The sequence below is a fragment of the Crinia signifera genome, chromosome 9 (genome assembly GCF_055691185.1).
Source record: "Crinia signifera chromosome 9, ASM5569118v1, whole genome shotgun sequence".
In the NCBI taxonomy this organism is placed as follows: domain Eukaryota; kingdom Metazoa; phylum Chordata; class Amphibia; order Anura; family Myobatrachidae; genus Crinia; species Crinia signifera.
The window spans coordinates 50,611,880-50,638,596 of NC_139225.1; the positions used below are offsets into that span (position 1 = coordinate 50,611,880).

General features: G+C 41.6%; 2 protein-coding genes across 2 annotated transcripts in view; one reads left to right on the plus strand and one right to left on the minus strand.

Annotated features, from left to right (window-relative positions):
* The window catches only part of CNGA2 (cyclic nucleotide gated channel subunit alpha 2), a 48,412-nt gene extending 41,963 nt beyond the window's left edge, over positions 1-6,449 (plus strand). Inside the window, exons 4-7 of the mRNA XM_083159063.1 lie at positions 3,089-3,199; positions 3,554-3,660; positions 4,686-5,449; positions 5,747-6,449. Coding sequence (XP_083015189.1) covers positions 3,089-3,199; positions 3,554-3,660; positions 4,686-5,449; positions 5,747-6,358 — 1,594 coding nt within the window. The 3' untranslated portion in view covers positions 6,359-6,449. The remainder of the gene's footprint in view (positions 1-3,088; positions 3,200-3,553; positions 3,661-4,685; positions 5,450-5,746) is intronic.
* Positions 6,450-13,205: 6,756 nt separating this feature from the next.
* DNAAF6 (dynein axonemal assembly factor 6) overlaps positions 13,206-26,717 on the minus strand; it is a 53,762-nt gene continuing 40,250 nt past the window's right edge. The window contains exons 6-7 of the mRNA XM_083159064.1: positions 18,589-18,674; positions 13,206-16,879 (exon numbers count right to left, since the gene is read on the minus strand). Coding sequence (XP_083015190.1) covers positions 16,750-16,879; positions 18,589-18,674 — 216 coding nt within the window. The 3' untranslated portion in view covers positions 13,206-16,749. The remainder of the gene's footprint in view (positions 16,880-18,588; positions 18,675-26,717) is intronic.

Here is a 26,717-nt window from a genome sequence, read left to right on the forward strand (position 1 = left end):
TTCCTTTGTACAGTGCTGCGAAACACTTGTGGTGCCTTATAAATAAAATTATAATAATAATATAATAATAATGTGAGTATGGTTATGAATTTTTTTTCATCCTTACCAATTGCCCAGTTCCTAAAACACTAAATTTGGTGCTGTTTTGTGTTTTTTATAATTTGATCATTTGTAAAAAAAGATTTATTGGCTTAACTCTTCCCATGTCATTGATCCTTCTCAAATAATAGAATCAAAATATTTCTTGCTATGGAATTTTGTCATGTACTTCTTCATAATAAATAATAATTCTATGATCTCTACTACATGTGCTGTACACGCTCAAACTAAATCTGTCCATACAGTATGCTGAAAGATTTTCTGTTTTAAAGAACAGTTCTGGATGCCACCCCAACTGCGTCTCCAAAACACCACAGCATGTCAATCATGCAGTACCTGGCAGAGAGCTACAAATGACATTGCAAGGCCCATTCTCCACAAGCATAGAATCAATGCACCCCCACAGGCCCCCAAACATTGGATGTGTATGCAAACAATTGGGTTTGCATACAAATATGAACTAGACCCATTGTATATAACTGAACGATAATCATCCAGCACTGAAAAATAGCAACAAATTATTTTATTATCAAACATGTTGGATAAGTCAGAAAGTCATTCTATTGATTTTATTCAATGTTTGGCGTCACTTAAAAATTGCTGGAATCGCTCAGACTGTTGAACCATTAGTTGGAAGGTCTGCACAACCTTTCAATGTACTGTAAATCTAGCTTGAAGCCCATTATAAATATCTGCTGTTCCATTCCCCTTTATACCAAATCCAGAAAACCTCTAGATCCAGGGTTTTTATGGCTATTCTTTTTTTTGTAAACATTTTACATAGTCTTTGATGCCAATTTAACTCTGAAAGAATGGGTGAACTTTTGTAAAGGGATAAGGTAACTGAAGTGTTACTGTGACAGATTACTGTACGGCTAGTACTGTGGAATAGATCAATACATTTTTAGAGAATTTGGGAAATTACTTAGAAATTTGCAAGTTTTTTGTGTGCCCGATTGTGAGGTGGATGCAGTGACTTTATGCTAATGCTACAGCTCATAGGCTTCCTTCTGAGACACACACCAGCTGCAGCATTAATTTGCCACTGTGCTCACAAAGATGCAATATCCATCACACTATCCATGGCCAATAAGTGTTGTTTGTGTCAGTAAGGGGCATTTGTCGGTAAGCAGTGCCCATGTCAATAAATGTGTCAGTAAGTGTTTCTGTGTCTATGTGTCAGTAAGTTGTATTTGCCAGTAAAGGGTTTCTGTCTGTGATACATGTCAGTAAGGGGTGTTTGTGTCAGAAAATGGTGTTTGTCAGTGTGCTGGTGTCTGTCAGTTTGTCCCAGGCACCTTCAGTTCCCGGTCTGCTCCAATTTTCCCATCAGCATTGTATTGCTCCCATCTTTTCTAATATTTTCACATCTGCTCGGTTTTGTCCCATCTCTGCTGCCCTTTCCATTTGTTTGTATGATTAAACAGCTCTTTGTATAATATGGCAGTCAGTGATGTTCTGTATTAGAGTATATTGTGGTCAAAAACTTTTTCTTGCTATAGCACCACTTTTAAGTGGTTTGAAGGTAAGTGCTAGACATGGCTTCCATGGGGATAACCACACCCATGGCACAGACCACAACAACTATTTATAACACACCCACAACACACTGATCATATCCAACATGACTCCAGCCCAATATGGTCCTAAATCTTGACCTGGTCACAGCCACATCCTTTTTTTCAATGGGATTGCAGCAGTTTCTGAACTTGCAGTTTAGTAAACCTTAGGGTGTCTATGCTTCTAATTGATGGTGCATCAATTTTCTTCTATTATATTGTAAAGGCTGAATTCTCTGTGGGATTCCAGCAGTCTGAATCTTCGCCATGCCATCTCATGGGCTAGCTGCTAAAAATACGAAACGTTGTTTGATAAATATGTCACTATCTGTTTATTTGCGCTCTGTGTTGGTTTTACAGTGAATACACTTCTTATACAAGACGCATATTGTACTGCAGAGGCACAGTGGTGTAACTATAGTCCCGCAGCCCCCGCGGTGGCGGTGAGGCGCTAGGCAGGTGTGGGCGCCTGGGGGGTCTGCGGGACTATAGTTACCACCTGGTCCCGGCTCCCGCCCTCCCCCTCCTTACCCCATTGCTGCCGGCGCCGCTGCCTGTAACCCGACACGAAATGCCCCCCCCCCCCGAAATATTAACCCCCTCCTTACCCGTCCCCATTGCCGCCGGCGCTTCTGCCTCTAACCCGACACGCAGATCTGTGTCGGGTGACGGCGGTCCCCGGCTCCGGCTGCAGTGCTAATATAATAAGAGACACTCGGAAAATGGCTGCCCCCATAATGCTGTATGGGGGCAGCCATTTTCTGAGTGTCTGTTACCCGACACAGATCTGCGTGTCGGGTTAGAGGCAGAAGCGCCGGCGGCAATGGGGACGGGTAAGGAGGGGGTTAATATTCCGGGGGGGGGGGGGGGGGTGCCCGAAATGTCCGGCGGGGGGGCGCAAAAAAAGTAGTTACGCCTCTGCAGAGGCAGTATCTTCTTAGCTCTGAATATTGTTTTTACCTTGACATCTGCTGATGTGCTCTTCTCAAAATAGTGTGTAAAAACATCAATTTTGCCCATGCTTTTTTAAATATACATTACTTTCAACTCCGAATTAACTTCACAATGCTTCACATGTTCCCCATTCAACTGTGTGGAAATAATGCTGATTGGATAGCAGTCACAAGACATATTAGGCCTGATTCAGATGTGTTTGGAGGTGGCATCGCTGCGGCTTGTTGTGCGCATCAATACCATTGGGACTGAATCAGTCCCTTTTTTTTTGTAAATCAAAGCAAGAAACCAATAACTACATTTTTTGTCTATGAAAGTAAATAAAAATGAGGGTTCTTTATTTGCTTTTTCAAGCAGTGTTGTAGAATTAACCTTACTTTGTAAAATGGTTTAATATGGTAGTGGTTTATGAATGTGTAATAAATCCTCTCCTTGCCCAGATGACATGCATGGTTCATTTTAATATGTACTTTCAGGCGGAATATATCTGAGAAATTTGTAGTGGACCCTTCAGGAAAATGGTACTATCGGTGGCTGCTTGTTATTACCTTACCTGTGCTATATAATTGGTTCTTACTAGTAGTGAGGTAAGTCTGGCTATAAAAACAACAATGGTAAAGGGAATGTTTTAGTATGAAGGTAACAGCAATTTGCCAATTGCTCTTGTAAACCAAATTATGAACGCTGTGTGCTTTCACAACTGATGCCTGGATTATACAACATTTGATTATCTGTGTATAAAAAATGAAGCTTGCAGGATTATATGGCTATAGATGGATTGAAATGATCCACCTTTATAGCTCATCCTAAAGACATCAGACATGTTTTGTCATCTAACTTCTACCTTTGATATTGCAAGTACGGTACTTATTGTTAATGTTCTTTTCTTCAATCGCTTTACTTTATATCTGTCCACCTGTTATTATTTTGTTTTTTAATAGGGCATGCTTTAATGACCTTCAAACCAGTTACATTATAGTATGGCTCTCTCTGGATTATTTCTGTGACATTATATACATCATGGACATCATAATTCGACTCCGTACAGGTGATTTTATTGTATAGTGAGCAATGTTTTGCAGAATACATTAAGGGCCTTATTCTAGTTCACTCTGACAAAATCCTTCTTAGATGGACAAAACCATGTGCACTGCAGGTGGGGCAGATGTTACTTGTGCAGATATAATTAGATTTGGGAGGGGTTTTACTTCAAAGTGAGATCTATATTGCAGTGTAAAAATAAAGCAGCCAGTATTTACCCTGCACAGAAACAAAATAACTCACCCAAATCTAATTCTCTCTGCACATTTTACATCGCCCCCCCCTGCAGTGCACATGGTTTTGTCCATCTAAGAAGGTTTTTGTCAGAAAGAGTGAACTAGAATAAGGCCCTAAATACATTTCTAAATGGCATTAAAATGACTATGTTACCAGGGCCAGTTCAATACCAAGTGGAGATCAAGCAAAACATCCCTTTGCTTTTCCCCCTAAAGAAAAAAAAATCAACCAATCAATCTACTTTATGTTATTTATTTTTGTGCATACTAAATAAAAGTACACACGCCAGACATATTGAGGCTAGATGTATGAGGACATATCGGTAATCATCATACAACAGAGGTTCAACCAGGCTTGTGCCCTCTGTGTCACCTCCTTTTCCCTGCCACAAGCCCCATCACTCGAAACCCTTGTACCCTGTGCCTTCTAGTTTGTGTCACTGTAGCCTTTTGCACCATGAATCAATCTAGCCTTGTGCTTCCTATCACTCCAGTCTGTTGCTCTATGTCATCTCCTGCCCAGTGTCTCCCTTAGTCTCCTTCCCCCTCTGTCACTCCAACTTCATGTCCCCCGTATCACTCCAGCCACGTACCCTCTGTGTCTTTCCAGACACATTCTCCTTTTGTCACTCAAGCATCGTGCCCCTGTGTTACCTCCAGTCGCATTCTTCTGGCCAAATATCAAATATATGATTACATGCCCTGGGTCACCTCTAGCCTCCTCTTTCCAGCCTATCCTTATATTTAAATCACTGTTATGTCAGGTGTATATTTCAGTCTTCTGTTATCTTTTCAGGATTTTTGGAGCAGGGACTACTTGTAAGAGATCCAAAGATGCTAAGAGACAGCTACACCCGCACTCTGCAATTTAAGTTAGATATCCTCTCTATACTCCCGACTGACCTAGGGTATCTGGCATTTGGACTTCATCGGCCAGAGCTGCGATTCAACCGTCTTCTACATTTTCCACGCATGTTTGAATGTTTTGACCAAACAGAGACTCGAACAAGTTACCCTAATATGTTTCGAATAATAAATCTAGTTCTATACATCCTGCTTATTATTCATTGGAATGCCTGCATTTACTATGCTATATCTAAGGCAATTGGTTTTGGCACAGACACATGGGTTTACCCAAATGTGACAGATCCTAACTTTGGCTATCTTACCCGTGAGTACGTCTACTGCCTGTACTGGTCTACTTTGACACTTACAACTATTGGAGAAACTCCTCCCCCTGTTACAGATACAGAGTACCTTTTTGTCATTTTTGATTTTCTGGTTGGTGTTTTGATCTTTGCCACCATTGTAGGAAATGTTGGTTCCATGATCTCTAACATGAATGCAACCAGGGCTGAGTTTCAGGCCAAAATAGATGCAATTAAGCACTATATGCAGTTCAGAAAGGTAAGCAAAGATTTGGAGGCCAAAGTCATTCGATGGTTTGACTATCTTTGGACAAATAAAAAGACAGTAGATGAAAGAGAGGTGTTGAAAAATTTGCCTGACAAACTGAGAGCTGAAATTGCCATAAATGTTCACCTGGAGACACTAAAGAAGGTCAGTTGCTACAATCGCTTTACTGTAAAAGTAGTTTGTGCATAAAGCTTAGTATGCTAAAGCAAGCAATATATTTTTTAGTTGCTGTATAAAATAACTTTTGATAACCAATTTATAAAAACTTATCTGAACTGCATTTCTAATACAATTTGTGTGTATTTTACAAATACTTCTTATGACCTTAATAAACAGCAGCAAAAGCATCTCATTATCCTAGGTAGCTTTGCCTTAGTTAACATTTCTTCTAACTTTCATTTTATCTTCTTTGATTTATGGTTTGTGGCTATTTCTCTTCAGGTGCGGATCTTTCAGAACTGTGAGGCTGGTCTTCTGGTGGAGTTGGTTCTAAAATTACGACCTCAAGTTTTTAGCCCTGGAGATTACATCTGTCGAAAAGGGGATATTGGAAGAGAAATGTACATAATTAAAGAGGGAAAACTAGCTGTTGTGGGAGAGGACGGAATAACTCAATATGCTATTCTGACGTCTGGGAGTTGCTTTGGTGAGATTAGTATTCTCAATATTGAGGGGAGTAAAATGGGTAACCGTCGTACAGCCAGCATTCGTAGCATTGGCTACTCCGACCTTTTCTGCCTTTCAAAAGATGATCTAATGGAGGCTTTGGTTGAGTATCCAGATGCCAAGAAGATCTTGGAAGAGAGAGGCAGAGAAATACTTACAAAGGAAGGCTTGCTTGATGAGACAAAAGAGAAAGATGCACTGAAAGGTAAATCTTCAGAAGAGAAACTGGAACTTCTAGAGTCCAATTTGGATCTGCTGCATACTCGATTTGCCCGTTTGCTTCGGGAATATAGCAGTGCACAACAGACCCTCAAACAAAGGGTCACCCTCTTAGAGGGAAGATTAAATGAACTTCAGGGAGGTGATGTCTCTTCAGATGATATGTAAGGAAAATAACTATGGATACCATATTTATGTTTTTCATTCTTGGGATTCCATTGTATAAAACACACAGAAATGGTATCCATCTCTACCAGTAATCAGAACTACTTATACATTTTACAAATATATTTGAAAACAAATAATTAATTACAATTAAATTTATTGACTTTATACCGTAGTTTCATGCTACACCATCTTTTAACTAGTAGGCAGCTACTGTGTTTCTTTAAGTCTACAGTCCCTGTACTACTATAGTTGTGGTGGAACTCAACTCGCACACCTCAGCGGTTAGATAATTGTGCCCACAGGGATTTGAACAAACAGATTACTAACGACCTCATGGTTTCACCATATGTTTGTTTATCAAGAGCTGCGCCTCTTGGGGACTAACCAGGCAACCATGCAAACTTCTGTCACTGAACAACGAGTTGTGCTTACACAACAAGCCCAAAGATTCAGTTAACTTTCCTATCAGACTAAAATAAGCAGGTCTTCAATAAGAGTTGACAGTTGTGTATATAGAAAATGATGCAATGCTTTTGTAGAAACCAATAAAAGATGATGAAAGTTGAAAAAAATTGTTGCACTGCACAAACAATTTTGAAGTGGTCCATATTAAAGACACCAGTTTTATACACGTTCTGGAACGTCACGAAGGGAAATGTATTATCTGTTATGGAGGATTGATCCGATTTGTCCTATTTGTTAGATAGCAACACCCCACTTTCTAGTTTGGAGAACACCTTATGCAAACAGTAATCATAATGGCCCTTATTCTGATCGGTGCGTACTTTCCCGAATTCTTTCGGATCGCGTTTTTTAGCCGTCTGCGCATGCGTGGGGAACGCAATGCGCATGTGCCACGTATGGTCTCCGTACTTGTTCTCACTAATACCGTACAGAAATGTGCACCGCAATCACTCGGCCAATATGGGTGTGTTATGGGCGTCATGCGGAATGACACAGGGGCGTAGTTTCAAAATGGGCTAAACTAGTCGGAAACATGGGCGGACACGGGGGAGTACACTTATTTTGGTGGGCGTGCATTCGGACAGCACACCGAATGCACGCAAACAAAAAGGGAAGAAATGTGCGGTGTCCAAAAGGCTACTATTGCTTAGCGGACACCACTCGGTCATGCGCTAGGCAATCGGAACGCCTAATCAGGACGGACGCACCTCAACCAATGTCAGGTGAACACAATACAATCACCTACTTTACTCATTACTTGTAAATTACACGCTTCTCTCTGCTTCAATTGAAACCAATGCACCTTAAATGGACCATTACTAAACACACACATATATGCTGCAGTTTGCACACACTTTTACACTGCAAATAATGAACACAGCTTCATATTACTAATACACATGTCATTTATGCATGTATCAATTAATCCAGACATTTTGGGGCCAAAAATAACATTTATTAAATCAACAAAGGAAATATTTGCAAAACCATCACAAAATAAATGGTACCATAACAGGACAAAAATTAAATACTATATAAAAAATAGCCACAGCAGAATCATTAGGAACACATCAGGTGGCTTCACAACAAAAGTACAGCAACAACACTTCAAGTACAGCACACAGTAATGCTAGGCCAAACAGGGCAACAGGGGAACCAAACATGACATTTGAACCGCGGGCAAATGTGGTGACCCTCGGCACGGAATTTGACAGCGGATGCTGACACACACAGCTCGATGGAAGATTTGGGAAGACATAACGGTGGAGATTAATGGGGACACAAGTTCATTTGCGAGCACGTTTGCCCCTGGCAGGCTCCTTGCCACGTGCAGCAGCTCTTCGGCTGGGAATGTTAGGGTTAATGTATAGTGCTTGTAAGTGTTTAAGGATCAATTAGATAAATAAGAGATGACCAGGAGCAACAATCTGTTTTCAAAGTGGTTTGATAATTGCCTAAGTGTGTCATGTGATCTATTTGGGAACTCAGATAAGAGTAGTCTGGTTTTTTGTGTAAGTACACCGCATCTGTGCGTAGTGGCCGGCTCGCGTGCGTTCTGACACGGGAAGGCCGTGCATACGAGGTCACACCATGAAGAATCTGACTGTTTCCCCCGCACACGCATGGTTTGTATGTCGTCCGTAAACACGCCCTGTTCTTAAAGAGTGAGTCCGTCCGAATGCGGAGGACACGTGGGCGTTTCTACGGACGTTAGCCGTACGCCACCGCACAGCGTGGCGCGCGGACCGCACCGAAAGAATTCGCGAACGGCCGCACCGATCAGAATAAGGGCCAATGAGACTGTACCTGTAAAATACTGTGTGAGTTAAAAGGAAGTGGGGAACATTGAAAACAAGTTTAATTCCTCTTGCACAGATAGTTTGGCTTTCAACATTGGAAAATAAGAATTTAGCGGCATGCAGAAGGGAGAACAAAAAAGAGGAAATTAGTTCAAATGTACCTTTAAATGAAACATTACAGCATTACAGCATTTGTCTAGTTATTTAATAGCTAAATCTATAGCTATACCAGTTCCCTGGTACTTATATGTTAGTTGGGCACCCAATTAACATACGTACGCTTTCGGAAGAAAATCGCATCACATGTCCCGTTTTAGTGGCGTGCGATGCGATTCGAGCTTAGTACTTTATATGCATATGCACTTTATATGCATATAATTAATTTACTGATGTATCCATTTAAAGTAGCTTAAATATATTTTGTGAATAAACTTAAGATAAGTAAATAGTGTAGTTATTCAGAATGTGCGTAAGTGTTCCTGGTCCCTCACGCTGAGGTAAAACAGGACCAGTGATGGATGCTGCCCAGAGTGCTCCCAGTTTCTGGTTTCAGTGGTGACAGCAGCATGGCACGACGCCAGGAGAGGTCATTATTTACTCTTCCGACAACAGAGAAGGAGGCGCTGACGTTTTTACAGCGTCATAATTTGCTGCCACAGACATGCGTGAATGGAAACCCCATGAGGCTTTCATTAAAAGAAGGTAACTGGAGGTGCCCTATAAAGGCCTGTCGCCGAAAGGTGACAGTGTGTGCTGGGCTGTGGTACCCACAGTGCCGTCTCCCCTTTGTGAAGTTGCCACGCTTCATTTATTCATGGGCGCATGAACTGAGCAGTGTGGCATACTGCGAAAGAGAGCTTGGGATCTGCCTAGCTACTACGGTGCAGTACAACACAGTAATGAGGGAGGCGTGCACCTATGACCTGCTTTCCTAGCCCCAGCACCAGATCGGGGGACCGGGATTTGTTGTGTAGGTAGATGAGACCCTCTACACAAAGCGCAAATACTCCGTGGGGAGGATTTTGCCACAGCAGTGGGTCTTTGGCGGCATTTGCCGAGAGACGGGGGCCTGCTTCATGAAAGCCGTGGACTGCAGAGACGCCACAACTCTGATGTATGCAATAACATCATATGTTGTTCCTGGGAGTGTCATTTACGTGCCTATAAAACTGAGGATTTGGTAGCCGCCGGCTACGAGCATGCCAGGGTCAACCATAAATATAACTTAGTGGACCCTGATTCTGGGGTACATACCCAGAACTTTGAGCGTATGTGGGGGGCCACAAAGTGTCGCAACAAAAAACATTGTGGTACTGCAAGGCAGCATTTGAACTCCTATTTAGGAGAATTCATGTGGAGCGCATGTTATATGCCTTTGAGCGCATGTTATATGCCTTGAGCCTCCTGCCTAGGGGCTCTGCAGTGCCCACTTAGCACTTCTTTTTTGTTCTTTCTAATGATATTGTTCTTGTGATTTTATTGTTCTCCTGATATTTATTGTGTTATTATTGTTCTTCTGAGATTATTGTCATATTGTGCTAATTATATTTTTCTTGTTATATTTATTCATTATGACTTATCTTATTCAGTTCTTACTAAATTCCCCGTTTAACTTTAACATGTGTCCCCATTACTGTCTCAGATGTATTGTATGGATGCTGTGAATGTGTTCCTAAAACCACATCAGTATCCACGCCAACCCGAAGTGTGGCGAGCGGCGTCGGAACGAGTCCTCCCTACCTTTTCATACCCCCACTATCCACGTCGGAGCGGAGTTGATTGTATATAGTGTGGCGAGCGCAGCGAGCCACCGAGCCTGAAGCGTGGCGAGCGGACGTGGATTACTTTACATGTTTTCCGTGTGCGCTCGCCACGCTTCGGGCTCAGTGGCTCGCTACACTATATAAAATCAACTCCACGCTGACGTGGATAGTGGGGGTATGAAAAGGTCAGGAGGACGCGTTCCGCCGCCGCTCGCCACGCTTTGGGTTGGTGTGGATAGTGGGCCAACGCTGCACTTGCAACACTATCGGGTGGTGTGGATACTGGGTGGGGTACTATGGATAATAGGCGGGGGAACCTACAATAGGAGGGAATACATTATTTAGTAATATCGCATTGCATTGCATTATAGGTTTTAGCGTCATAAAATGTGTGCTGAACAATGCGATACGATGTGATATTAGCGGGAAAAAATATGCCGGTAGAGAAATTACTTTAATTAGTAATATCGCATTGCATCGATTTCCTTTCGCAGAATAGCCCACTAAGCAAATAGCTTAGTGGGATCCCAACTAACATGTAAGTACCGTTCCCTGTTCTTTTTTTTTTTTTTGGGGGGGGGGGGGGGTTGTTGCCAGTAGCCCTAATCCCCAGTTTTCCTTCTTTTTTGGTCAGTTTTATAATGTCTTTTAGATTGCTAGGTAGTTAGAAAGTTGTCCTTCTGTAATTACTGTTGCTATTCCAATGCTTTTGGATACACAATATTGTTTGTCTTCTCCCCTCTACTTCTGTCAATTAATTAGATCATTGATTTGTGGTTATTTTGGTAAATTACTTCAGGTCATTGAATTATGGTTATTTCTGTCAGTAATTACAGTTCATTAAACTTTTAATCCAAATCCATCCAGCAGAAGGCCCCCAAAAAATGCTCAAAGTATCAAAGCACTGTCTGATGTACACCAATGGTAGGTCTTACCAAGTGTACAGTACTTCATGCACTTATCACAGATGGCAACATGTAAAATTACAACATAACACTGGCCCACTAGGATCTATTACTAGTTTAAAACCGTGGATTGCGGGAATGAGCATGCTGCAAATACAGAGCAATATGCATTCTCTGCTAAGGTGACACATGATCATTTTTACAGAATCCCTGGTTAATTTTTCAGAATCCGTGGTTAATTGAATATACATGAAAAAACTTAAGCAACCTCCCATATTGTACATAATATATCAGGAAGTCATTTATCAACAAGATTTCTAAAGGAATGATGGATTGTCATAAGAACAATTAAAGCGCGTCATAGTGATCATCCAGTATAAGAAAGATGGGGCCAAATGTAATAGGGTGAGCATTTCAGAACATGAGAGATTTTGGGAGAGTTTTGCCATTTTTTTAAAGCAGCAATCATTTACATTGCAAAACCAGGTTGATTTTGCCATGTAATTGATTGCTGCTTTTAAAGAAATGGGAAAACTCTCCCCAAATCTCTCTTTCTGAAACTCTCACTGTATTACATTTGGACCCTGGTCTTCATCCATCACATAACAAATTGAGAACCAGAAAAATGTGACAATAGTCACCCAAAAGCGCTGGATACTAAATGCACTCCACCAAAATAATCAGATTTATAACAATTTGTACAATAACCCAGGTAGAAGCAAAGTTATCTAATTGATTGGGCAGTGCTGCAGCCCCAATTAAGAGGGTGTGTACCTCTAAATTGCAAACAATCGGAGTGTAACAGTCTAGGTGGCAACCAGCCACAGAGTCTGTTTAAGGGGCGCTGCTATGCTCAATCACACAAATACCAATATGACAATATAAATTTATATTTTATTTATAAAAAATACATAGAACAAATATAAATACATGAAAGTGCACTTTTTACATGAATATACACAACACAGACAAGACTTACAACGAATAACATTTAAAAGTCATTTTTGAATTACTGAGGCTGTGAGGCTAGAAATGGCTCTTATAACACCTTTAACATAGGTATAGTGGAATAATGCCACCTTATAGTTACCAGTCCCGCTCTTGGTGGACAGTCCTTGGTTGCGTATTTGTAATCCAAATAAATGATGGTCAATATCAGGATAGCAGTTTCCCTTTCTTACCAGAGTTGCGCTCTGGATATTGCTTTTGTTGAAGGTACTCCTGCACCAATAGGACTCCAGCAAGCCACCATATAGACTCTTAGCCAGCGGACTTTTAGATCAGCAGTAATCTGGAGAAAAAAAGCACAGTTCAAAACGCGTTTCTCCGCCTATGTAGACCACATCAGCGGCTTCAGTTGAGGAAGCCGCTGATGTGGTCTACATAGGCGGAGAAACGCGTTTTGAACTGTGCTTTTTTTCTCCAGATTACTGCTGATCTAAAAGTCCGCTGGCTAAGAGTCTATATGGTGGCTTGCTGGAGTCCTATTGGTGCAGGAGTACCTTCAACAAAAGCAATATCCAGAGCGCAACTCTGGTAAGAAAGGGAAACTGCTATCCTGATATTGACCATCATTTATTTGGATTACAAATACGCAACCAAGGACTGTCCACCAAGAGCGGGACTGGTAACTATAAGGTGGCATTATTCCACTATACCTATGTTAAAGGTGTTATAAGAGCCATTTCTAGCCTCACAGCCTCAGTAATTCAAAAATGACTTTTAAATGTTATTCGTTGTAAGTCTTGTCTGTGTTGTGTATATTCATGTAAAAAGTGCACTTTCATGTATTTAAATTTGTTCTATGTATTTTTTATAAATAAAATATAAATTTATATTGTCATATTGGTATTTGTGTGATTGAGCATAGCAGCGCCCCTTAAACAGACTCTGTGGCTGGTTGCCACCTAGACTGTTACACTCCGATTGTTTACATAACAAATTGGCAGCGGTACATGAAGTACATGAAGGTGGGGCTTAGGGACATAAGCGAAGTGTCATAAATTTAATACAGCACAATCCAATGTTTCCTAACTCCAGTCCTCAGCAACCCTCAATAGCTCATGTTTTCAAGATTCCTTAGCTAAATAGTCACCTATGCATTGTTAAGTCAGTAATTATGCAATCTATTTCCACTGAAAGGAATTCTCATTATCTCTATGGTGTTGTGAGGACTGGAATATAGAAATACTGGCATCTGGTAATAAGGTGTCTTTTTACTTGCTTTCTACAGGGCAAGTACCATGCCATCTTGAGTTAAGCCTTCCTGTCAATGCAGTTACTTACATGTAAAACATTCTATAATGCAGTGTTATTACCCCCAGTCGAGCCATGTGTCTCCCTATACTCTAATAGTGCATTCCCTTTTCAATTAGTTCGATTGCCTTTTCAATTTGATTTCGATTAGATTTGACCTTTACTGAAGTTATTTCTATGCCCTTCAAATTTTCACTATTTTCCATTCAACTTACTATTCGATGTGCATTAGAATTGCACTATTCGATTTCAATTTGATCTCACAGTGTTCCCGGTCCTTCAGGCAGGAGATTGAAATTAAATCTGGATTGAATCGAATGCAGCAGTGAACACATTAGATTTGTACTATCTACTATTAGATTTCCATTAGATAGTCTTGTCTAGACTATCTACACGGGACCGCGTATTGTGATCGAATCTGCATCGAATGCTAATAAAAGCATTCGATGTGCATTCAATTTCAATTTGATTTCTATTTGATTTTGCTTCTATAAGCAAAATCAAATAGAAATATAGAGCATATCTCACCATGTGTACCCTCTATTAGGGCTCTTTGTAATATAGAAACAAAAAGCTAAATTAAAAACTATGCAACATTTCACTTCTTTTGAGCTCTGCAGCAGGAAAAAAAAGTATATGGACAGCCACCAATTGTGTAAGTTGACCCACTAAAAAAGATGAGAGGTCTGTAATTTTCATCATAGGTACACTTCAACTGTGAGAGACAGTATGTGATTTTTAAACAATTTATTTGTATATTCTTGTGGAAAATAAATATTTGGACACCTACCAACCAGCAAGATTTCTGGCTCTCACAGACCTTCTTCTTTAAGAAGCTCTTCTAATATTTACTCGTTACCTGTATTAACGGCACCTGCTTGAATTGGTTATCTGTATAAAAGACAACTGTCCAAACCCTCAAACAGCCAGACTGCAACCTCTCCACCATAGCCAAGACCAGAGAGCTGTCTAAGGACACCAGGGACAAAATTGTAGAGCTGAATAGGGCTGGGATGAGCTACTGGACAATATGAAAACAACTTGGTGAGAAGAGATCAACTATTAGCACAATTACTAAAAAAATGGAAGAAATCACGGACAATCTCCCTCGACCTGGGGTTCCATGCAAGATCTCATCTCGTGGAGTATCAATGATCTTGAGAATGGTGAGGAATCAGCCCAGAACTACACAGGGGGACCTGGTCAATGACCTCAAGAGAGCTAGGACCACAGACACAAACAAAGGTTACCATTAGTAATCCACTACATCGTCATGGATTAAAATCCTGCATCTCCCGAAAGGTCCCCCTGCTTAAGCCAGCACATGTCCAGGCCTGTCTAAAGTTTACCAGTGAACATCTGGATGATCCAGAGGAGGATTGGGAGAATGTCATGTGGTCAGATGAGACAAATGTACAAATTTTGTACCACACACAGCCATACATGGTAATCATCAACATCATCATCATCAATATCTGCCAGGCTGTGTACCGTACTAGCAGGATATATCATCATTTTCTGGGGGTACAGTGTGTATTACAATTATAAGATGTCCTTCCTTTCAAATCAAGGGGGTAACGTCAGCGTTTCTTGATACATTTTTTGGGTCAAGGGTAAAAAAAAGTTCCCTGACCCCTGTTCTAGCATGTGCCCAGCTTAAGAAAGCCTGATGCTTTAGAATATGAAAAAGAACTGTATATTAATATGCAATATGATTTCATTCTCATTTCCTTTTTCTCTATAACCCAAATACTGGTGTATTAGTAGATCATTTGCAAAGGTTTAATTCAATTAAATAAATGGTAAGTAAAAAACATTAAACAAAATATTTTACAATAGGATAGTTTATCTCTCTCTAATCTATAAAGTTAGTAAGCCTGCTCAAAGCAAATGCTTCGAAAGCTAGTAGATGTAGTTTCCCTTGCTGCCAACAGCTGGCAGTGTAAGCCTGCTCAAAGCAAATGCTTCTGAAGCTAGTAGATGTAGTTTCCCTTGCTGCCAACAGATTCGGAGTCACACAGACACTAGACCTGTGTAGCTTTAATCACTATTCCAGAAAACATAGGAATCGGAAGTCCATAAAAGTATGCATTTATTAAAAGTCTCCTTATAAATGAAATTGTTGTTGCAATATTCCATACATTATGATCTTTAACTTTAATACCTCATATGTACAAGTGCTAAAGTGAAAGATCATATTGTATTGCAATAACAATTTTATCATATTGTATTGCAATAACAATTTTATTTATAAAGAGATTTTTAATAAATGCATACTTTTATTTACTTACGATTTGCATGTCATAAGATGAACTTATTGTTTTGATGTATGAACATTGGGCTTCATTGTATGAACATTGTATGAACATAGGGCTTCGTCAAAGGCATATTCTGTTCCTGTCAATCAAAGACCAACGAACAACAGCTATTCATAAACCTGTATACAAGTGTAAACATATTGCCTCAGCAAACTGAAGGAGGACTTGTTATTGGGGGTGGGGGGGGGGGGGTGCAGGGAAAAGGCACCATTCGACATAACTACCTGAAGCTAGATTCCTGAGAAATAAACTCCATCACATACTTTGCAAGGAAACCTGGGCCTCCTGGTTTTCTCCAAACTTATATGTTTTTTTTTTCTGGAATAGTGATTAAGGCTACACAGGTCTAATTTAAAGGCCTTAACATAACGCACATCCTACAATTGTTTTGCATGTATTTCTTATTCCCCTTCCAACAGGGAATCTTGTAGGTCAGGCAGCCCCAATTTACTTATTTGAATTACAAGCGTGAATCAGGGGCTCTGTGTATATAATATATTTAAAAACAATGGCAGCACTTTATGAAGTTGCATGATAAATACAAACTGGATCCATCCCAGCAGTGAGCCCATAAAATGTAGCCATTGTTTTTGAACTTTTATCTACATCTTCTAGCTTTCAGTATCAAAAATTGGAGATTAATGAATCACAACCTCAGGTTGTGATACAATAAACTCCAGTTTTGATACCGAAAAGTTACTGCAGTGGCGTGCTGTTTACTGTCGCCCATAGGAGCTGGGAACCCCACCTGGTATGGATCTTGGCAAATTGACCTATAGTGGGCAGTGCCGGTCTGTTTGCTGTATTTGTATATTTATCTATCCAGTATATATTTATTGACAGGCTTTGGGATCTTTAATAGACAATAAATAGATTTCTTCATTCCTATGAAAAGTTGATGAAGTCCAAGTCTCTAACCATAGTCAGGGTCACTTCTAGAATTTCTTTGTCCACCATAAATTTAGCTTTTCCATTTTTTTCATTAATTGGATGAGGAAGATGCAATCCCAGTTTACTAAGAAAAAAGAAGAAAGCAATGCGGTGAGGAAAGAAGCTGTGTACTTCAAATTGATATCTATAGTGCAATGTTGCACATGTTACATCCGCCCCACCTGCAGTGAAGATGGTTTTGTCTATTAGAGAAGGAGTTTGCTTTTGCAAACCAACCTGAATCACCCCCATAATTCCAGGGATTTGTATTTTGCTGCTGGAGAGAAATAGGAACATGAGACTATGGGGCTGATTTAGGCCTTGCAAAAGGGCTGTAAATTCACAGCCATGCCGATGATTGGGAGACCGCACATGCACACGGTACGCTGTGCGCATGTGCAAGATCCCACTGTGAATGAAGCCATCACTGGCCATTTGCAAGATGATTGACATGCGGTGGGCGTTCATAGGCAGCACCTTACCGTTTTCGGGAACTGTCAAGGAACATCGCAGGTGGACCCCAGCCATTGGGAAGAAGGACCGCTGACGTCAGGGGGGGCGACCTCACTAGGGTCATCGCATTGCTGAGTAACTCTTGGCTTATGCAGTACTTCATATTCAATAAATGATTTTTAATGGATTTTCCATCTTCGCACAGCTGCAATGCAATTTGCAGTCAAGCACAGGGGAGGGATTTCACTCTGATGGGGAGTGGGCTAACTGATTGCTGGGCTGCAAAAAGTTGCAGCCCTTCGATCAGGTCTGAATCGGCCCCTATGTTGGAAGTTAGCGGAGGAGACACTAGATGGCATAAGCTATTTGATGCAAAACAATTGGTGATTCACAGGGCTCACAAGCAATTGGATAGGGATCATTGGATAGACAGCAACTAGGTTGATAGGCATTAGGTCGACACCACAGGTCAATATGACTGAAGGTCGACATGGGTTAGGTCGACAGGGTCATTAGACCGACAAGCATTAGGTGGTCGATGTTGGGAAGGTCAACATGGGGAAGGTCGACAGTTAAAAGGTCGACATATGGTTTTTCACTTTTTTTTGTCCCGAATGTTAACACAGTCGACATGGACACTGAAACGTAGCACCGCTGCGCTCGCCACCACACCCTAGTGGATGGTAGGGCATGAAATACCATCTATCGGGACACGTCAGCTAAAAAATTAAAAAGTGAAAAACCCCATGTCGACCTTTTGACTGTTGACCTTGCCCATGATGACCTAATGCTTGTGTCGCCCTAATGACCATTTCGAGCTGCAGCCATGTCAACCTTTTCAGGTGTCGATCTAAGCCCATGTCCACTGTATACCCAGGGGACACCTATGTAATTTTTGCCCCTGTATTTCTGCAACCAGGACCGGCTCAATTAGCCTGAGACTGGTTAAAGCTGGGCAGGGCGCTGTTTTTTTTTTTTAATTACTCATTTTTCTTTTTTTTTTAACACTCAGAAGCATCACACAAATTTGACTGATCTGTGCGATGATGGCAGGATCATACAAATTTGGGTCCCTAAATTCGGAAGCCAAATACAAAGGGCTTTACCATCGGAAAATATGAAATCGGGAGAAAACGGCAGCTTAGTAATTCTGCTGTATTCTCCGTTCGCATTTTCGGTCCGATTACGGCCGATCCCGGTAGTACGCGGGATCATCCATAATCGGCCTTCTTAGTAAATTTCGGCCTTCTTAGTAAATTTCCCCCATCATGTTGCACAGGTTTTTTTCTATCTAGTCTACATAGGTTTGAGAAGGAAACTTCCATTCCATAGACTGCTTACTATTTTGGGGTACGAAGGTCTAGGAACTTCTTCCTTATATCAAGTGACACGTCAGCACTCTTCGTGTTGGGGAGCCTGATTCGGACCTGAGATAAAACAAGTGATAAATTACTGTATCAGTATTTCAAATACAAACATTTCTAAAGAAATATACGTGAAAGACAATAGGCTGGTAACATTTGTGGACTAGTTAATGAAAGTAAAAAATCCTAGACTTAGACACAAATGCTGCATACACACTAGAAGATTATTTATCCGATCTTTCTGGTTGGAGTAAGAATCTGGTAATGTATGGGACCAAATGACAATTAACCATTTTCTACCAAAATCTGGTAATTGGGCAATTGGACATTCAGATAATTTGGTTATTCAAATGGATTAACCAATTTGTCTAAACATCCTTTTTTGTCTGAGGTATAAGAAAATGTAAATTCAGAATATAGGCGCTCTTTATACGTGCATAGATCGGTCTAAAGAGTGAAAAATGTTGGAAAAATACTTCCCTTTTCTGTGGGGAATGGGGCTTTCTTAAAGATGTCTTTTCTTTAGATTTAGTCCTCCTTTCGTCTTAGAAGTTTCGCAGAATATGTGAAAGAGAATATAAACACAATGGGTTATATTCAGTCATTCAGTTCTTATGGTTAATGATCGGGCGTACCCAACTCACTAATGGAAATTGATAAATACACGTATCAAGGTATCTTTTCTACTGGGTAACGCACCCGTACTCACGGTGTTTGTAGCTGTGTGAAGTATATAAAGGTATCTTTCTCCTCTTTTTTTCTTCAAAAATACTTTATTCCATATACACAGCAAACAAAATTATTAAAATATCCAACACAAATTATGCTGTCTGAACCACAATAAGGATACAGATGGTGATAATGTGAGGTCAACCCTTTCAACTAGTATTCCGGATCCAGGAGAAAGCGGACTAACACATATACACTCACCTGGTCCAAGTTGCAGTCCTCCAGCCAATGCACATTCAGTTTTGAGACATGTTTTGAGACTGGTGTCTCTTCATCAGGGCTTAAATAACTGTGTGCATTTCACTTGTTTTATACCAGTTCCCCCTCCCACTTCCGTTTTTTCCGAAAACGGAAGTGCAGAAATCCCTTTGATGAACTTAGATACATTCACTTAGAAATACAAATAAAACTAAGGTGGACAATGCGGTGTGACAGCGCTCCACTAAGACAAGAAAAACAATATAGAGTAGCTTCCAAGCGCTGGTCTATTCTTCTAGGTGATATTCTCCCATTAATTCAGGATTTGTTTCTGGGGTGTGTTGCTAATAGGACCACACTGACCTTGGTGTTGGTCCCTATATGCAAAACAAGGTTTCTTTACAACGCTCCTCAGACCGAATCCTTCTTTCTTAAAGTGAAGAGGGAGGGGTAGTGAACCAATATGACTGACCTGATGGTTGTTCCCTATGTGCATATCATGGTATCTTTTGTGGCTCCAAACTTTCTGTTATCTCTGTTATTCACACTCAACAAGCTTAGAAAGTCGTACTGACCTGGCACCAGGGCCCTATGTTCATATCAGAGTTTCTTTGATGCGTCCCAGGGCTTAAAAAGGGTATCCAACATCAAACGCCAGAGGTCTGAGAAAAGAATGCTGACATCGGTATAGAGTTTTAACGTTTATAGGTTAAAACTCTATACCGATGTCAGCATTCTTTTCTCAGACCTCTGGCGTTTGATGTTGGTTAGCGACCCAGCAGCGGTCGAAATCAGTGCTGTTAAATCGAGAATAATTTTGTTAGAAGCTCTTCACTTAGGGCTGCTATGCATTCGCGCTAAGGTCCTTCTGAATAACGGCTTTATCCTGCCTTTTTGAGCAGCGGGATTCGGCCGCGTGTGACGTGACTTCCGTTCGCGTGTTCAGGCTGTGTTGTCCGCATAGATTAGATCTCCCTTACAACTTGTGTCGATGAAGTCAGTTCCTTAATCTACAGAGTCCACGGGAGTTTGGAAATGACATCTGTTCAAATTTGGAATATTATAAGTATTAAGCGATGTGTTTTTTCCCCTATTCAAGCTCTAATACATATATTATCATATTATAGACAAATAGACACTCCCATGGACTCTGTAGATTAAGGAACTGACTTCATCTACATGAGTTGTAAGGGAGATCTAATCTATGCGGACAACACAGCCTGAACACGCGACCGGAAGTCACGTCACACACGGCCGAATCCCGCTGCGCGAAAATGGCAGGATAAAGCCGTTATTCAGAAGGACCTTAGCGCGAATGCATAGCAGCCCTAAGTGGAGCGCTGTCACACCGCATTGTCCACCATAGTTTTATTTGTATTTCTAAGTGAATTTATCTAAGTTCATTTCGGGAAAAAAACGGAAGTGGGAGGGGGAACTGGTATAAAACAAGTGAAATGCACACAGTTATTTGAGCCCTGATGAAGAGACACCAGTCTCGAAACATATCGACTCAAAACTGAATGTGCATTGGCTGGAGGACTGCAACTTGGACCAGGTGAGTGTATATGTGTTAGTCCGCTTTCTCCTGGATCCGGAATACCAGTTGAAAGGGTTGACCTCATATTATCACCATCTGCATCCTTATTGTGGTTCAGACAGCATAATTTGTGTTGGATATTTTTTTAAACTCTTTATTTTTACAGTGGCAAACAGTACATTTAAATGAGACTGATATCTGGACAATGCATTTACAGACAATTCGGTATAAACAACATGGTATAATGCATATAAATAAAATATACCGTTAAGAGTACCACTGTCTTTTTTTGTTTGTACAGCGAACAAACAGCAAGATAATAGCATTGGGGAAACACAGAGAAAAATAAAAAAATAAAAATAGAAAAGAGCAAGGGGGGGGGGGGGGGGGGGGAAATAAAATAAAGATAGAAACAAGAGAGGGGGGTGGGGGTCATCTAACCTTGCACATGAAAGGGTATCAATAGTTAAATCTGTCAGAGCATCAGGCAAGAGATAGTGATCGCATTTACCCGGGGAGTTGCCTCTGGTAATATACATACCAGGGAGACCAAATTGATCTGTATTTCCCCACTGAGTCGTGTAGCAGCGCAGTGATATACTCCATGGAAGCTGCAAACCAGACCTTGTTGATAACGGCCTGAATGGAAGGGCGGTAGGTTGTTTCCAGTTTGCCGCGATCAGCAATCTGGCGGAGTTGAGTACGTGGCCACATAGCTTGCTTTTAGGGTTTGAGGTCCCTGCAACTGGTTTGCAAAGTAGAGCTGACAAGGGATTTTTTGGGGTCGGGGAAACCAATATCTTTCCTAAAAGAGAAAAAATGTCATCCCAGTAGGAGCTAATCTGGGGGCAATCCCACCATATGTGGATGAACGTACCCTGTGATCCACAGTTCCGCCAGCACTGACTAGAGCTAGAAGGGAAAATACGGTGTATTACTGTGGGAACCATGTACCACCTAGAGTAGACTTTAAAGGCATTTTCCTTGAGATTCGAGTTTATTGAAGATTTTGCTATTAGTGTTTTTATTTATGACCACTCCTTCTCCTCCTCCAAAGCAACGCCCAAATCCCTTTCCCAAGCTACCTCAAAAGGTTCTTTAGCCGGGGGTTTGTCTGCCAGCAGGGAGTATAGATATGAGATTGCTCCCCTGCGGTCTGGACTGTAAATACAAAAGCGTTCAATGGGAAGTGGGGATCTGGGCTTAGTTGATTTGTATAGAAACTTTACAAAGCTGGAAATCTGAAGGTAGTCAAAGTGTCTGAGACGCTGACTATCATATTTCTCACATAGTGCTTTATAGTTTTAAGGGGTGAATTCCCCTGAAATGTGCGATAGACGAGTGATAACTGCTGAGATCCAGGGTTGTGAGTAAGGAGACATACATCCCAAAGGAAAGTCCGGGTGTCGCCAGAGAGGGGTGAGGGGGAGGGATATGGTGCCAGATGGAGTTTTTTGTTTAGATAGTCCCACGTTTTTAACACAGAGTGGACACAAGGGGTGTCCAGTACCGAGGCTGGTCTCAATTTCGGCGGTAGCCAGGGGAGGAAACAAACCGAATGGTAGTCAATTAGTTTGCTCTCTAGAGATACCCATTTCTTGACCCCCGTCTGCATATGCCAAGCTACAACATGGCTCAATTGCATAGCCTGAAAGTAGCGTTCAAATATAGGGAAGCCCAGTCCACCATTGGAAGAAGATTTCGCTAGACAGGATCTGTTTAATCTAGGGGATTTGTTTGACCATACAAATTTGCCACATAAAGACTGAAGTTAAGAAGTAGGGACCACAATGGGGATTGTTTGAAATAGGTATAATAATCTAGATGTTCATTTTAATTGAATTTATCCGGCCTGTTCTTTTTTGAATATTGACACCCAGTTGAATAGGATAGCACCCCCGCTCTATAAAAATATCAATATATAGCGGTATACGGCCCAAACAATTACGGGCACAATTCACCTGTAGTGTGCAGAACCCAAAACCCTTGTTCCCATTATAAATAAAGGGGACCAGGTTGCTAGATCTTTTTTAATGGAGCATAGAAGAGGTTCGTAGATGGCTTTAAATAATTGGTCAAAGTGTTTTGTTATCTGTACACCCAAGTACTTTATAGATTGGGGGCACCAAATGTAATTAAAGTTTGACTCTAATAATTCCGTGGTGGTGTTGTGAAGGTGAAATGCTAATGCTTCCGATTTTGAGTTATTTACTTTGTGATCTGAGAGGCTACCGTATAGTGATAGTTCAGCCTGAAGGTTTGGGAGCGAAGTCAGTGGAGAAGACAGTGTTAACAGGACATCATCTGCAAATAACAATATTTTATATTGGGAGCCCCGAACCGTAATCCCCTGTATATCCTAGTTCTTCCTGATGTGGGCTGCCAAGGGTTCGATACTAAGGGCGTACAGTAAGGGGGACAATGGGCACCCCTGCCGGGTGCCATTTCCCAGACTGAAGGGCCGGGTAATGACACCATTGGTGGTAACCACAGCTTTTGGACTGTGGTACAAAGCTTGTATGGCTGCCAAAAAGCCCTCACAAAAAACGTAGGTTTTCAGTGTCTGAAACATAAAAGGCCAAGAGAGGCGGTCAAAGGCCTTCTCTGCGTCTAGTGAGAGCAGGATCGCCGGGGTTTTGGTCTTATTGATGTATGAGATCAGGTTGATGGCTCGTCTCGTGTTGTCCAGGGCCTGTCTCGTGGGAACAAAATCCACCTGATCTGCATCAATCAATGAGGTAAGGTATACACTTAATCTTGTGGCCAATACTTTTGCAAAAAGCTTCAGGTCTGCATTGATGAGGGATATCGGCCTATAGCTCGTGCAGCATGTGGGATCTTTGCCTGATTTTGGCAGTACAATGATAGCAGATTTCATTGACTCTGCATGAAACCCCTGACATAATTTTATTAAAAACCTCGGTCAACCTTGGGACCAATAATCCTGAAAATGTCCTGTAATAAGACATACGAAACCCGTCGGGACCTGGAGCCTTTGACGGTTTCTGCAACTTCAACGCATTATTTACGTCTTCAGGTGATATAGGGGAATTGACTAAATTAATGGCTGAGTTCGATAGTGTGGGGAGGTGACATGAGTCGAGATATTCCTGTCCTATAGCTGATGGTAAAGAGGGGCCGGTAACCGGATCCCTCAGATTGTAGAGGGACTTGTAGTAATTATAGAAAGAGTCATTTATGTGAACTGGGTCATAGCTAAGGACTTGTTGAGCATTGCAAATTGCAGAAATAGTTTGGGAGGCTCTCTGTGCTCTGAGTTTAGCTGCCAGGAGTGAGTCTGATTTATTACTTTTTTCATAAAATCTTTGGTTTAGATGTCGTAGGGATTTTTCAGTGCGTTCCGCTAAAATAGATTGTAGTTCCCCCCTGATCCCTTGGATCTGTGTCAGCACGGAGGGGGAGTGAGATTGTTTGTGTAAATGTTCCAAATGGGAGAGTTGAGAGGTAAGAGAGGTGACCCTTTCATTTTGAAGCTTTTTTCTATGTGTGGCATATTTGATTACAGCTCCTCTGATCACCGCCTTATGGGCCTCCCATATTGTAGGCAGGGGAACATCGTCAGTGACGTTAGTTTGAAAGTAGTCCTGTATTTGGGTAGTGATTTGTTCTTTAAATTGGGGTATACGGAGGAGAGTTTCATTCAGTCTCCAGTTGTGATGGCCTTTTTGAGTGCCTAATAAGTCTATAGTGGCTAGTACGCTTGAGTGGTCTGACCAAACGTTAGGGAGAATGTCCACTTTTGTCAGCGACTGCAGTATATTACTACATCCCATAATCATGTCTCTGTGTGAGTATGTTCCGTGGGGATTCGAAAAGAAAGTGTAGTCCTTAGAGGTCGGGTAGTAGGCTCGCCAGGTGTCAAAGAGACCAGCCTCGGACATGTGTTTCCTGAGATTGTCCGGGGGATGGCCGTGTTGGTGCGGGTTCAGGGGGCTACTCTTATCTAGGCCTAGCGAGATAACTGAGTTGAAGTCGTCTCCTACCAAAAGTGCGCCTTGGCGAACGTTTTGAATTTCTAGAAAAAGTTTACGAACCCCCCCCCTGTCCAGAATTAGGTGCATAAAGGTTTACCAGGGTCATCAGTTGAGGACCCACCCTGCAGACCAGAATAATGTAGCGACCTTCTCTATCTTTTTTAGTGGAAATAATCTGTAATGGGGTTATGGAGCGAAACATTATTGCTACTCCATTCTTTTTGATAGAATGGGAGGAGTATATCACTGTGGGAAAACGTCTAGATACTAGCGAGGGGTGTGTGTTATGTTTGAAATGTGTTTCTTGTATAAATGCAATGTCCCCCCGCAGTGAGTTAAGCATACGGAACAGAAGAGATCTTTTGTGGGGTGTGTTTAGCCCCTTAACATTTTGAGGAATCACGTTGATGGGCATGATGGAGAGATGTAAATCGCTGGCCGTCTACTCTGCAAAAAGCTAGTAGCTAAGAGTTAGGTTAGATGACAGGGGCAGAAAAAGGAGGGGGGTAAGGGAAAAGAAGAGAAGATAGAGAAAAGAAAAAAGCGAAAAAAGGGGGGGGATAAGAAAAAGGTGTGAACCTTGAAGGCCCTCAATTGAGAGACCGCGGTTCACCTGGAGTGGGACCCAGGGGAGGGGGGAGAGAGCAGGTGAGCTTGACACAAGAAGCAAACCTAGAGGGCCCACTAAATGGGAGTGCTTAATAAATGTGAACTGTAAACAAAAAATCTGAGAGGGCAGGGATGAGAATCCCTACACTAACGCAAGTCCCTGATAACAAGAGAGGGGGGTGGCGCGAGTGGAGATAGTTCCCAGCCTGTCCACCTGAAGCCATTTTGTAATATAGCCTGTAATTGTCAACTCTGAGATGGCTAACATATCATTTAAACATTTAGCAAAACAACAAAATCTTAGCAGAATTACCAAAATGCGGTCATAATAACAATTATAAACATGAAAACGTGTGGTAAAAGTACCAACAGGGTGTGGTTTTTATACCCCGCAAATATAGGGGATAATATAGATTCTTCCCCACCAAAGTTCACCCACCGGGTGGGGTGTCCTTGGGGGGCGAGTGGGGGTCAACCAGACAGTCTTATAGGGAACCTTGAGCATCGGGGTGAACGACGCTACAAAAGGCTACAAAAAATACAAACAAAAGAGGAGAGAAAGGGACAAAGTCATACGATACATTACGGCTGTTCCTGGAGATTTCGTGACAACCCACTTCAAGAACGTGAAGGGCTGCTGGAGATGTTGACCTCTGAAAATTTAAGCTTGTAAAGCAGGTCTTTCCCTTCCTTGGGGTCCCTTCCGGAGACTTGGTGGCCATTCACGTCGACTATCAGTCGAAATGGAAACCCCCATTTGTATTTGTATCCATTGTCGCGAAGAGTTTTGGTGATGTCCCTCAATTCTCTCCTCTTTATAATGGTGGAGGGGGCTAGGTCTTGGAAGATCTGTAACTGGGAATCCTCAAATGAGATTTGAGGCATTGATCTACTTGCAAAGGAAATCTGGTCCTTGGTTTTAAAAGAAAGGAACTTCATCACGACATCTCGAGGAGGTTCCCCATCTTTAGGTTTCGGGCGGAGGGCTCTGTGTGCCCGTTCAATGTGTAGTGGTTGATCACCCAGAGCAGGGACCAA